This window comes from Hippocampus zosterae, chromosome 19 (assembly GCF_025434085.1).
Source record: "Hippocampus zosterae strain Florida chromosome 19, ASM2543408v3, whole genome shotgun sequence".
NCBI lineage: Eukaryota > Metazoa > Chordata > Actinopteri > Syngnathiformes > Syngnathidae > Hippocampus > Hippocampus zosterae.
This window is the reverse complement of record NC_067469.1, coordinates 3,921,340-3,932,731: the sequence shown is the minus strand read 5'-3', so window position 1 is coordinate 3,932,731 and position 11,392 is coordinate 3,921,340. Positions and strand designations below refer to the sequence as shown.

Below are 11,392 nucleotides of genomic sequence, written 5' to 3'. Positions count from 1 at the left end.
CAAATAACTTTTCATCCTTAACATTTTAGGATGAAATAAGTTTGAAGACGATTGGATACATTTTCTAGGAGGAGTTTGTTAAATACTGCATATGCTCTCCTATAAATGGCATCCCTGCCAATTTTTGTCGGTCTAATTTAAACTTACAAACAAGAAGCGCTTTGTTACAGCTGCCGCTGTTGTGAAAGCGCTATATAAATCGGCATGTATTGTATTGTATTGTAAGAATGCTTATAAGAATTATGAAACTCAAAATTTGATGCCCCGTCCTCGTTCTACAAAATATCGAAAACCCCAAACCTGGATAAGGGGGCAAAAGTGAGACCCCTGTATAAGTGCAAAAAGTGTACTCTCAAATACTCATTCCTCACTTGCTGTATATTTAGATTTAGGATAAAGCTACTATTGTAACAAACGTCTTTTTTGGAAGTCTCCGCGTGCTACACGTGCCACCTAATTTTTGTAGTCCTGGTTAAATCAATTTCCGGGGGTGCAAGAGACCTTTTCTTTGTAATCTGTATGGTCACCTCAAAATATTAATTTTAAAGTGCAACGTTTGGTGCATTTCGTTCATGTTCTTTTCGTAGTGGAATTCCCACAGAACGTTCACTGCTCGTGCCCCGAAGGAGGCTCTTTTTTTTAACACCACTATTTCTGTACCGTTGTCGTAATAAAGCGGAACGTGTCTTCCTTTCATGTACTGTCTCTTTAAATGTGGCGCGCTGCCCTGTTGTTGCTGTGTTGGAAACCCCGTATAGCCTGTCGGGGCCCAAGATGGCTGACTACTCACGGGGGACTGTTAGCAAATATCCGAGCAAGACATCGCCAATGAATGACAAATAGCAATACGGTGTAAAGCAAAACGCTCGAAGTAATTTGAAGCTCACGGGTCGTTGCTTGATATTGTTTTGGGGATGCATGCCTACCTGAAAGGAGAGAGTTTTCTCTCCGCGGCCCCGAGCCAGAACATGGCGGAACACTTTGGGAAGAAATAGCAGCTAGCGCTAGCCAGCTGGCGCATTATTGAGTGCTATTTCGAAACATTGTTTTGGATTTTTAAAAACGCTCAGTACTGCCCGTAAATGTGAAAATAATGTTGTCGGTGTGCAGCTGGGGTCATTTTGCCTTAACACAGTCATAAGAATCGCTTGGGTTTGGCTTACATGGAGGCAAGTCAACTCGTTAGCTTTGCTATTCGCTAACGTTGTGTATGTGTGTGTGCGGAACACAACAACCGGAGAGTGTTTGGGGTAAAAATTGTTTTGCATATATATATGGGCACGTAATTAATGTCAACATTGCGCGGTGTAGCAGTTGGTGTTCACTCCTACCCGTTCCGCGTTGTACATTTGTCATGTTTTGTTGTTACGACTCTTCACGGTGGCTGTTATGTAATGCGTGGTGATTTAATAAAAAAAAATTGGTGGAAATAATATAGTGCAAACACATTGGTGTGAATATTGAGTTGCACCTGCTACGGAGAAGGAATTGTCGGGCCATCTGACAAGCTTGAAAGGCCACTGGCGTGTTTTATTGTTGGATCGGGTCGAGAGGTGAATTTGAAGCTGTGGCGTTACTCAGGTGAAGCAGGTACCCTGTAACAACCCAGGACGGGGGTGGGGTGGGGTGGTGGGAGGTGAAGACCGCTTAAGACCACCCGCCAGGATGACGGACACTCGACGACGAGTCAAAGTCTATACCCTCAATGAGGACAGACAGTGGGACGACCGCGGCACCGGACACGTTTCCTCGGGGTATGTGGACCGGCTGAAGGGCACGTCTCTCCTCGTGCGAGCCGAAAGTGACGGTGAGTACGTTGGGCAGGCATAGTATTTCTACTTCATTACTCGCAATTGCCAATATCTTCCACTCTGATTTTCTTACTCTCTTTGTTGCCCTCAAGGTTCCCTACTACTGGAGTCCAAAATAAACACAAACACAGCGTACCAGAAACAGCAGGTTGGTGCTTTTTTTTTGCCAAGCTCAAGTGCCGTGTCACCATTTCCCATGTGTTGATATGCACGTTTGCTTCTCTCTTTTTGACAGGATACGCTCATCGTGTGGTCAGAGGCGGAAAACTACGATTTGGCCCTCAGCTTCCAGGAGAAAGCCGGTTGCGATGAGATCTGGGAGAAAATTTGCCAGGTTACTGAGCCGTGTTTGTCAGCGACACCTGTGTTTATTTTGCTGTCAAGGGTAGTGCGAATTTGTGTCGAGAAGTGATAGTCACAAGAGAATCTCAACTCTGACTGATTCTGATGATGTCAACAATGTTCCCAATTCAAGAACACGAACCGTCTCGAACGCTGAACTCTGAAATGAGAACAACTCCACATCCATAGCCCTGTTGTTGGCTAGCTAGCTAGCTAGCTATCTTGCTGTTAATAAACCCCCACTCGCGTCTGTTTCGGCACTCAAGCGATTTCTTCTTTCTCAAGGTGCAAGGCAAAGACCCGTCTGTGGACATCACCCAAGATGTGGTGGACGAGCTGGAAGAGGAACGCTTCGATGACATGTCGCCCGGTTTGGAGCTGCCGCCGTGCGAGCTGAATCGTCTGGAGGACTTGGCGGAGCTGGTGGCCTCCTCGCTGCCGTCGCCGCTGCGACGTGAGAAACTGGCGCTGGCCGTCGAGAACGAGGGCTACATCCGCAAGCTCCTCGAACTCTTCCGCGTGTGCGAGGATCTGGAGAACCGCGAGGGTCTGCACCACCTCTACGAAATCATCAAAGGCATTTTCCTACTCAACCGTACGGCGCTCTTCGAGGTCATGTTCTCGGACGAGTGTATCATGGACGTCATCGGTTGCCTGGAGTTCGACCCCGCGCTGCAGCAACCGCGGCGGCACCGCGAGTTCCTCACCAAGACGGCCCGCTTTAAGGAGGTGATCCCCATCTCGGACCCTGAACTGCGTCAGAAAATCCACCAGACGTATCGGGTGCAGTACATTCAGGACATGGTACTGCCCACTCCCTCCGTCTTTGAGGAGAACATGCTGTCCACCCTGCACTCCTTCATCTTCTTCAACAAGGTGGAGATTGTGGGCATGCTTCAGGTGAGTTCACGTCATCCCTCCGCGCGAGCTTAAATTTGGGGTTCCAACAAGGTGCGTTGATTCGGAATCGCTCGATTACCAGCCAGGATGTGACGGTCGAGAAGAGATGCGTAAACTGAAAGGAACTATTCCAATTTTCAGTTTGCTTCATAGACGATAAATTTTGGAAAACGTAATCAAGTGTAGAAAACTACATGTTGCTAATTCCTTGTTTAAGTTTTCATGTAACTTTTTCAGACATGCTGATGGCATCCGGAACGTTTTATGAAAATTTTACCTTTGATATTAGCTGGCTAAGCCCAAATTTCAGATACAGAAGACGCTTGGGAAAAATCATGTCAAATGAAGTACTTCCACGGCAGAGATGACTGGACTGTAAAAACTTTGTCTGAGGCCTTTCATCGGGAACATTCCTGTTGTTCCATCTGACTTTTTTTTTTCCTAACTGGTCATGTGACCTTTTGTGTAGAGTGTGTGATGCTGTCTCCATGCGAGCGTGTGTGTGTGTGTGTGCGCGCGCTTTTGCCTCAGGCGACGTTCATTTGAAAGTTGACAGCGATATTTTGGCATGAAGACTCTCGAGGGCAAGTGTCCATTGAAATGAAGCGCACACTTTCATTTAAGTGGAAGTTTAGATAAGTACGCAACAGCTAATGTTGTCATCCCGAGTAAAACGTCGTACTTTTACGTAATCTTGACAAAATGTCAACTGATTGTGATTGATTGTTTGCCTTTTTTTTTCACTTGCATGGCACGCCGAAAATGAGGACAGCGATCATATGATATATTTTTTATGATTCGTTGCTACATCGTGCTCACCAATTTTTTTTTCCTTCTCCTTCAACGACAGGACGATGAGAAGTTCCTGACCGATCTTTTTGCACAGCTCACCGACGAGGCTACAGACGATGACAAAAGACATGAACTGGTATTGCCGCGATTGGCTCCAAACCAAACCAATCCTTTCTCGATGTTTGTTCTTTGTTTTTTGACGGCACCTTTCCCCTTTCCAGGTGAACTTTTTGAAGGAATTCTGCGCGTTCTCACAAACATTACAACCTCAAAACAGAGATGCCTTCTTCAAGACTCTGTCAAATATGGGGATTCTCCCCGCGCTGGAAGTCATACTGGTGAGCGGAGACACTCGAACGCCGATTTGGTTTGTGTGCTGCGATCCCGAATCGCTATCGGGATTTTGGTGCTTTGCTGAGCAAATACAAGGAGCCGCCGCACTTGTTCCTGTTTTCCTGCTCTGTTTTTTTTTTTTTTTTTTTTTTTGGCGGCAAATTGAAAGAATCTCAGACAATTGTTCCTGTTTTTTTAAAATGTTGTTCTTTGTTTCCGACCAAATATTAGACTCCACAGACTGACACAACCTCTACTTATGACAGGGAATGGATGACGTTCAAGTGCGGGGGGCGGCAACCGATATCTTCTCTTATCTGGTGGAGTACAACCCCTCCATGGTACGAGAATTTGTCATGCAGGAGTCTCAGCAGAACGATGACGTGAGTACTGTGGATGAATTCAAACAATGGAAAATTGTTTGTAGCGTTCGATTCATTAAGAAATAAAAATAAATGAAATAACACGCACACAACGGTGACTTATCTTCCAGGATATCCTACTGATCAACCTCATCATCGAGCACATGATCTGTGACACGGACCCCGAGTTGGGAGGGGCCGTGCAGCTGATGGGTCTGCTCCGAACTCTGGTCGATCCAGAAAACATGCTGGCCACCGCAAACGTGAGTTTGCGCCGCCATGCTTCCAAACACAATAATATTTGTTGACAAAAACACAGACGGTGGCCATATTGGATGTGTCGAATCTAAACAACAAAAATTCTCATGTCCTCGGCCTTAAATCCAAGTGTCATTCTCGACAACGCCTTTTTCCCCAGAAAACCGAAAAGACCGAGTTTCTCAGCTTCTTCTACAAGCACTGTATGCACGTCCTGTCGGCTCCGCTACTGGCCAACACCACCGAGGAAAAGCCGAGCAAAGGTATACGTCCGCCATGTCTGCGTGCGCAGATGGTGCTTGTGTCCAAAAGCTCTTGATGAACAAATATCCTCCCCCCCCCCCCCCTGTCTCTCTATTAGATGATTTCCAAACATCCCAGTTGTTAGCGCTCATTCTGGAACTGCTGACATTCTGCGTGGAGCACCACACCTACCACATCAAGAACTACATCATCAACAAGGACATTCTCCGGAGGGTCCTGGTCCTCACCGCCTCTCAGCACGCCTTCTTGGCACTATGTGAGTTTGCGGGCTTTGGCCACACGCTAACGCTGACTTTCAAAAAAAAATTATAATTGTACGTGTGTGTCAGCATTTCACTTTATACTTGTTGCCCCCCCCCCCCGCCCCGCCAGGTGCCCTGCGCTTCATGCGGCGAATCATCGGCCTGAAAGATGAATTCTACAACCGCTACATTATGAGGAATTTCCTCTTCGAGCCTGTCGTGAAGGCCTTCCTCAAGAACGGCTCGCGCTACAACCTCATGAACTCGGCGATCATTGAGATGTTTGAGTACGTCCGCGTGGTGAGTAGGTGTTTAAATAATTATGGCTTCAACAAAACAAACATGTGAACACTGTCAAATAATGAAGCATTTAAATGAATGCCTATTCATTTGTATGGTGTATTTTTTTTCCCTTCCTCTCCTGTGCTCGCTGCTTTTCTTTTTCCAAACTGCCGTCCTCTTCTTTGCGTCTCCTCATGACCACGCCACTCCAAACTCTCCTTATTCTCCCTCTCCCGATCCATTCGCACACGGTCTTCCCCACATCATCCCCCCCTTCCCCCTCCTCTCCTCTTTTCCATTGCTCCCAGGAGGATGTGAAGTCTCTCACCGCTCATATCATTGAGAATTATTGGAAGGCTCTGGAGGACGTGGACTATGTCCAGACCTTCAAGGGCCTGAAGCTGCGCTACGAGCAGCAGCGCGAGAGGCAGGACAACCCCAAACTAGACAGGTAGGGGAGACCGGCTTTACGTTTTACCCAAAATCTCGGGAATTTCAGTACATATTGTAGTGTCTGATGTAATTGGACAAAGGTCAGGTTCAAGGTCAACTTGCTTTAGTGAGGATGTTAAATCGTATTAAAAAAAATAATAAGACGAACAACTTGTGCCTTACTGGTTAGCATGCGCTCCATCCTGAGGAACCACCGTTTCCGTCGCGACGCGCGGACCCTGGAGGACGAGGAGGAGATGTGGTTCAACGCGGACGAGGAGGACCTCGAGGACGGCGAGGCCGTCGTGCGCCCCTCAGAAAAGATGAAGGGCGAGGAGGACCTCATGGAGCCCATAAGCAAGTTCATGGAGAGGAAGAAATGCAAGTCGCTTTCCTATTTTTATTTTTTTTTTAATTTTTAAACGCACGCAAGATGTTTTGGATGATTGTCCATATTTTCTTTTCCAAGTTTTGTCAGTCTTACAAAGTGTTGCCATCTCCGCCTGCAGTGAAAGAAGCAGATGACAAGGAAGTTCTGGGAAAGTCGACCTTGTCCGGCAGGCAGAACCCGAGCTTCAAACTCTCCTTTTCGGGCTCCACCAAAAGCAGCCTGTCGAGCCCGCCGTCATCCGCCTCTCTGAACCCGGGTTCCCCCGGCTCGCCGGAGTCTCCGAGCTCTGGAGCGCGCAGCTCAGGCCCCACCCCGGCAGTAACCACAAAGGTATGCTAAAAGAACGAGCAGATTGGGTTGACGCCCATCTCGCCCCAAACACCAAATATTGTTTGTATTTTTGCCGCTTTCTCTAATCAAAAAAATGCAAATCTTCTCCAGGGAGGATTAGTGGGACTGGTGGACTATCCAGATGACGATGAAGACGAGGAAGAGGACGAGGAGGAGGAAGGAGAGAGTAAAGACGACTCTCTGCCACCCTCGAAAAAGTCCAAACTGAACTCCTAAAGGCGCGCCGCCGACTTCCGTTTGTGCTCCGTTCGGACGTTTTCCGAAGACGGGAATGTCTTCTTCAGCACGGGAACGATGAACCTGCAACAAAATCGAATGAATGAAAAGCCCCCCGCTCTGCCGGCGGCTCAGAGAGAGGAGACGGATGCCAACGGATTCTTCCTCTTCCCCCCCACCCCTCTTGGACCAGCCCGATTCAAATAAGTGCCAATCAGGAGAGCAAAGGAGGAAGTCGCGTCTGAGAGGACAGACAGACGGGCAGCCGGGCGGGCGGACGTCAAGTCACGGCGGAGGAACGACCGGGCGGTGAGAAAGCACTGTTGGAAGGAAGCTGACGGAGGAAATGACAACATGAAAAAAAATGGATATGCAGACTGAAATCCCCCAAGAGCTTGGAGCACTTGGATCGTAACCCGCCACTGCCCCCTCACCCACTGACCCCCCCCAACCCCCCACTCAGGGAAGGACATCATTTGGCCAAATGGTTCAGCCAGTTCAGACCCACACACTCACCTCCCGCAGCCCCTCTCCAGAATTCACGTCTTCTTCTTTCTTTTTTTCTTCCTCTCCTCCTTTATGTTGTTTTGTGTCCTTTTTAAGTTTAGGCATAGAGGACCAGGGCAAAAGAGAGCTGTCTTTTCTTGTAGTTTGATGATGTCATCAGTGTCGTCCTTCTCTGGCAGACAATTTCTCTGAAGAGAAGAGAAACAAAAGCCAGCATTTTCTTTCAGTGTTTCATTTTTCTCTTTGTCTCGCAAGCCATTCTCCCGTTTTGTTTTCGGGGGGGGTACCCCACCCCCGACCCCTCTTTTCGTAAATGAGGACAAAAAGAGACCTGCCTTTAAATGTTCAGGATGTTTTCAGTCACACTTGAACAGGTTTTTAAAGACCTCAGTCGGTGAGCTAGTTTTACCATTTTTGCCCTTTGAAACTGCAGATTTTTTGGAGAAATTTGTAATCCCATCTTGATTAAAGATTGAGTGGAATTGTAGATATGATGTATTTTGTCATATCTTCTCATTTTGTTTCTTTTTACATGAGTGTACACTTAGTTGTTCGGAATACTTGGGACCATTAAAATGAACTTTGCTGTCAGGTGTCCTGCCGCCGCTTGTCCTCACGTGTCTCCTTGCCGTGGCGGAGTTTGTCCAGGAGGAGTTATTATTGTTGCTCCGCTGGACCCGAAAATTAAGAACAACCGTGACAACCATCACAAACTAGCAAAAAAACGATACTCCTGTGTTTTTTTTTCTCCCTCCTGATCTTGACCTATTTCAAATTTACAAGAATGGGATTGCAAGTTCCCTCCATGTCCACCAGGTGGCGAACTTGTCTTGCAAGAGAAGATACAAAGCGTCAATCATGTGTCGTTTCATGGGTCATTTAAGTTCCACCTCGGAGTGAGCTCAGCTGGACAGAAAAGTGTGTCTTCAAAATCTTGACAGCAGCTTCCATGGTGATAGTGTTTATATAAGTCGATTCGTCTTGAAACCTCCAAAAAGAGAATCCTCATTGTGAAAGTAATTTTCCCGCCTTTCCTCCTCATTGCTGTGCCAAAAACGAGTGAAGGAAGAAACCAATTTATTTATTTTTTAATTGCAGTGGGTCTGTTTAGAAGGTCAAACAATCGTTTGAGATTTCTAGTTTATTACACGTTGCTTCGTGACCTTTTTTTAGATATATAACTAATACTAAAATTTAAAGAACCCATTAAAAAAGATGCTCTAAAAACCATAACAGAATTTAAAAAAAGTCCAGCAATTTTTCTTCCACTGTATGAAACCAAATGCCAAATTCCAACATTCTTTACAACCCTGTTCCCCACAATATGCCTAAAATTATTTCTGCTTAGGTGCATTATGGCCTTTAACCAGTTCTTAATTAAAAGTCAACAGCGGAGGAGCACATTGCTCATATGTCACACATATGGCTTTCACATGAAAGCCATCATGAGACAAAAGAAGCCCTCTCTACCACCGTGTGTGTTTGTGTGATCTTCTTCCTCGCCTCCGCTCCAGCCATCTCTCCCCGTTGCCAAGAAGCCGCGACCGTCCCGGCCTGACCCGCCTGTATGTCTGCCAGTCTGCAGGGTCACCAACAGAGACATCGCCGTTGCGCCACTTCCTGCTGGGCCTGTGAAAAGCATGTTTGACACTTCTTTTTGATCGACTCGCTTCCATGGCATCAACCCTGTCTGTCATGTTAACCGGCCCCGGATTAGACTGGTCGTTTTGGAAAAAAAACAAAACAGTATGTATGTCTCTGCTTATCTATCCATCCATCCTAATCTTTTGTTTATGTGGCATTTGCTTCATTTAGTATGCGAGAAGAGACAAGAGATTTGGCAGGACAACATGTCTTGCTCATAACGCTCTGATCAAAACCATCATTATGCTGGAGCAAACTCCCCGCTCACCTGACCTGACTGATTTTTTTCTGCTTTCCCAAGCTCAAGGGGTCATCAAGGGCACCCATTCTGAAGACAGCGAAGGCATCAACATGGCCGTGATGACGTAGGTGCAGAGGCTGAAAAAATACTTCCACAAGGCTGGGAAAGTATGTTAGTTTATGATTTTAGATTCGATATATTTCGTGATATCAGCCCCGGAACTTTTTCTGACGTCATATATTGTTTTCAATTCTATACGGATAAGCAACTCAGACAATGGCTGGATGAATAGAGGTATTTATTGGGTGTGGGGGGGGGGGGGGCAAGGTGATAAATCAAAACGTCAAGTATTTTTCACAGTAGGATAGATTCACATTTTTTAGAGAAACTGGACCGGTTAGGAGAAAGTAGCAAATTTCGCAATTTCAAGGAACGCCTTCCGAATGGCGTGATTGGTGGCAAACAAGGAAGAGGGGGGGAAATGGCAGCTGTTTCAGCTTGCTTCATCTGATTGGTTGATTACGTTGCGGAATGTAATCAACCAATCAAATGACTTGTTGGGCGAGGCCATTCACAATGCAGTGACGTCAAAATTCGAGACATGATTGAATGGGTTTGTCAGCTGCTTTTTGTCACGGCATTGGGAAAGTATTCGAAACATACTTGGTCGAATGTACACAAACAAACATAATGGACTGTGTAAAGTAACACACAAACCATGGAATATATCCAAAACGTAATATAATATTGGAATCCCGCAGTCGAACCACTCGACCAGAAATCGGAAACGTCGTGCACCCCAAAACTTCGGAAGCCCGGCCTAGGTTATGTCAACACCTGCACAAAGTCTACCCTCACGGAACCCCTCCGAGCCTCGGCGTCGTGACGGACAATAACGTGTGTTTCCCCGACACAAAGTCTTCTCTGTGTCCGCCGAAGTTCCCCCGGCGTCCGCTGAGGCTTGCAGCCTCGCACGCCCGCGGCGTCGCGTAATTAATCACCGCGTTCCAAGACTCGAGCCGGCCGACTCTCCAGGTGAAAGTGGAGGCCAGGACACGACCGACGGGACACGACCGTGAAAGCACCGCCGTTGCACGACTCGAGCCAGCCGCCCCTCCAGGTGAAATTGGAGGCCAGGACACGACCGATGGGACACGACCGTGAAAGATGGAGGAGGAAAGGAGTGGAGGAAAGCCATCATCCGTTCCATCTGGTTCACATTACCAACGAGGTAAGATGCACGCCAGTTTTCACGAACCGACCTGTCATGGTGGCCTACTACTTTTGATAGCTTGACAGCTTCCAGTGAAAAGGGCAGAAAATGAAATTCTCCCGCTGTGCAAAATGTTTTAAAGCTTGGTCAAACTGCCACTTTGATTGTCATGTTTTGGGTTGTGGTGGGGAAGCAATGACATGCAAATGCATATTGTGCTGCAGTGTTTTTTTGTGTGCTATGTGTACCTTGTTTAAGTAGAACTGCACCTTGCAAGTTGAATTTGTTATGTGGACCAAGCTTTGAACCATTTGTTGCCATGAACGGGAGAGTACAGGGATCTCAAACTCAATTAACGCAAGGGCCGCTGGAGATAAGAGTCTGGCAGTTATCAGTATTCCACAAAAAGTGTTTCAAGCATTCCAAAAAAAGTACTATTCAGTCTTCTCAACCTTTATCAATAACAGTTTAGAATCAAAACGTGAACGGCCCTTAAGCATAAAGGGTAACAGGATATATTTGACTTCCCCTTAGTGTCAATTCTGAATTACGTTTTGCTGAAAGCTGTCATGAGCCAGGAATATAACACTGTTGGTAGTTTGGAGTCATTCCCTGCGAATTTGTGGTTCATTAATTGCAATTGTTGGTGCGGTTTGATAGAGCTGACGTCACAAGATGGTGCCAAAGCTTTGCCTTTTAGAACAGTCGGGATTGGTGTTAGGGAAGTATGCAAATGGCCTGTGATGACTTTGACAGCTTCATATTGTTGAAAAAGTGAGACTTCCTGCAGATAGTTGCTAATCGCCATTAC

General features: G+C 46.6%; 1 protein-coding gene across 2 annotated transcripts; it reads left to right on the top strand.

Annotated features, from left to right (window-relative positions):
• Positions 1 to 738: 738 nt before the first annotated feature.
• Positions 739 to 8,082, top strand: smek1 (SMEK homolog 1, suppressor of mek1 (Dictyostelium)). 2 transcript variants are annotated; one of them, XM_052052421.1, is made up of 15 exons: positions 739 to 1,807; positions 1,904 to 1,959; positions 2,047 to 2,145; positions 2,439 to 3,053; positions 3,904 to 3,981; positions 4,067 to 4,183; positions 4,445 to 4,561; positions 4,672 to 4,803; positions 4,959 to 5,061; positions 5,160 to 5,318; positions 5,435 to 5,604; positions 5,898 to 6,037; positions 6,209 to 6,399; positions 6,528 to 6,739; positions 6,851 to 8,082. In XM_052052421.1, exons 1-15 carry the CDS (start codon positions 1,666 to 1,668, stop codon positions 6,974 to 6,976), a joined length of 2,457 nt encoding a protein of 818 aa, XP_051908381.1. In that variant the 5' UTR covers positions 739 to 1,665; the 3' UTR covers positions 6,977 to 8,082. The 2 variants fall into 2 exon arrangements, with proteins under 2 accessions (XP_051908381.1, XP_051908380.1); XM_052052420.1 differs by having other exon boundaries at positions 5,895 to 6,037.
• Positions 8,083 to 11,392: the final 3,310 nt, after the last annotated feature.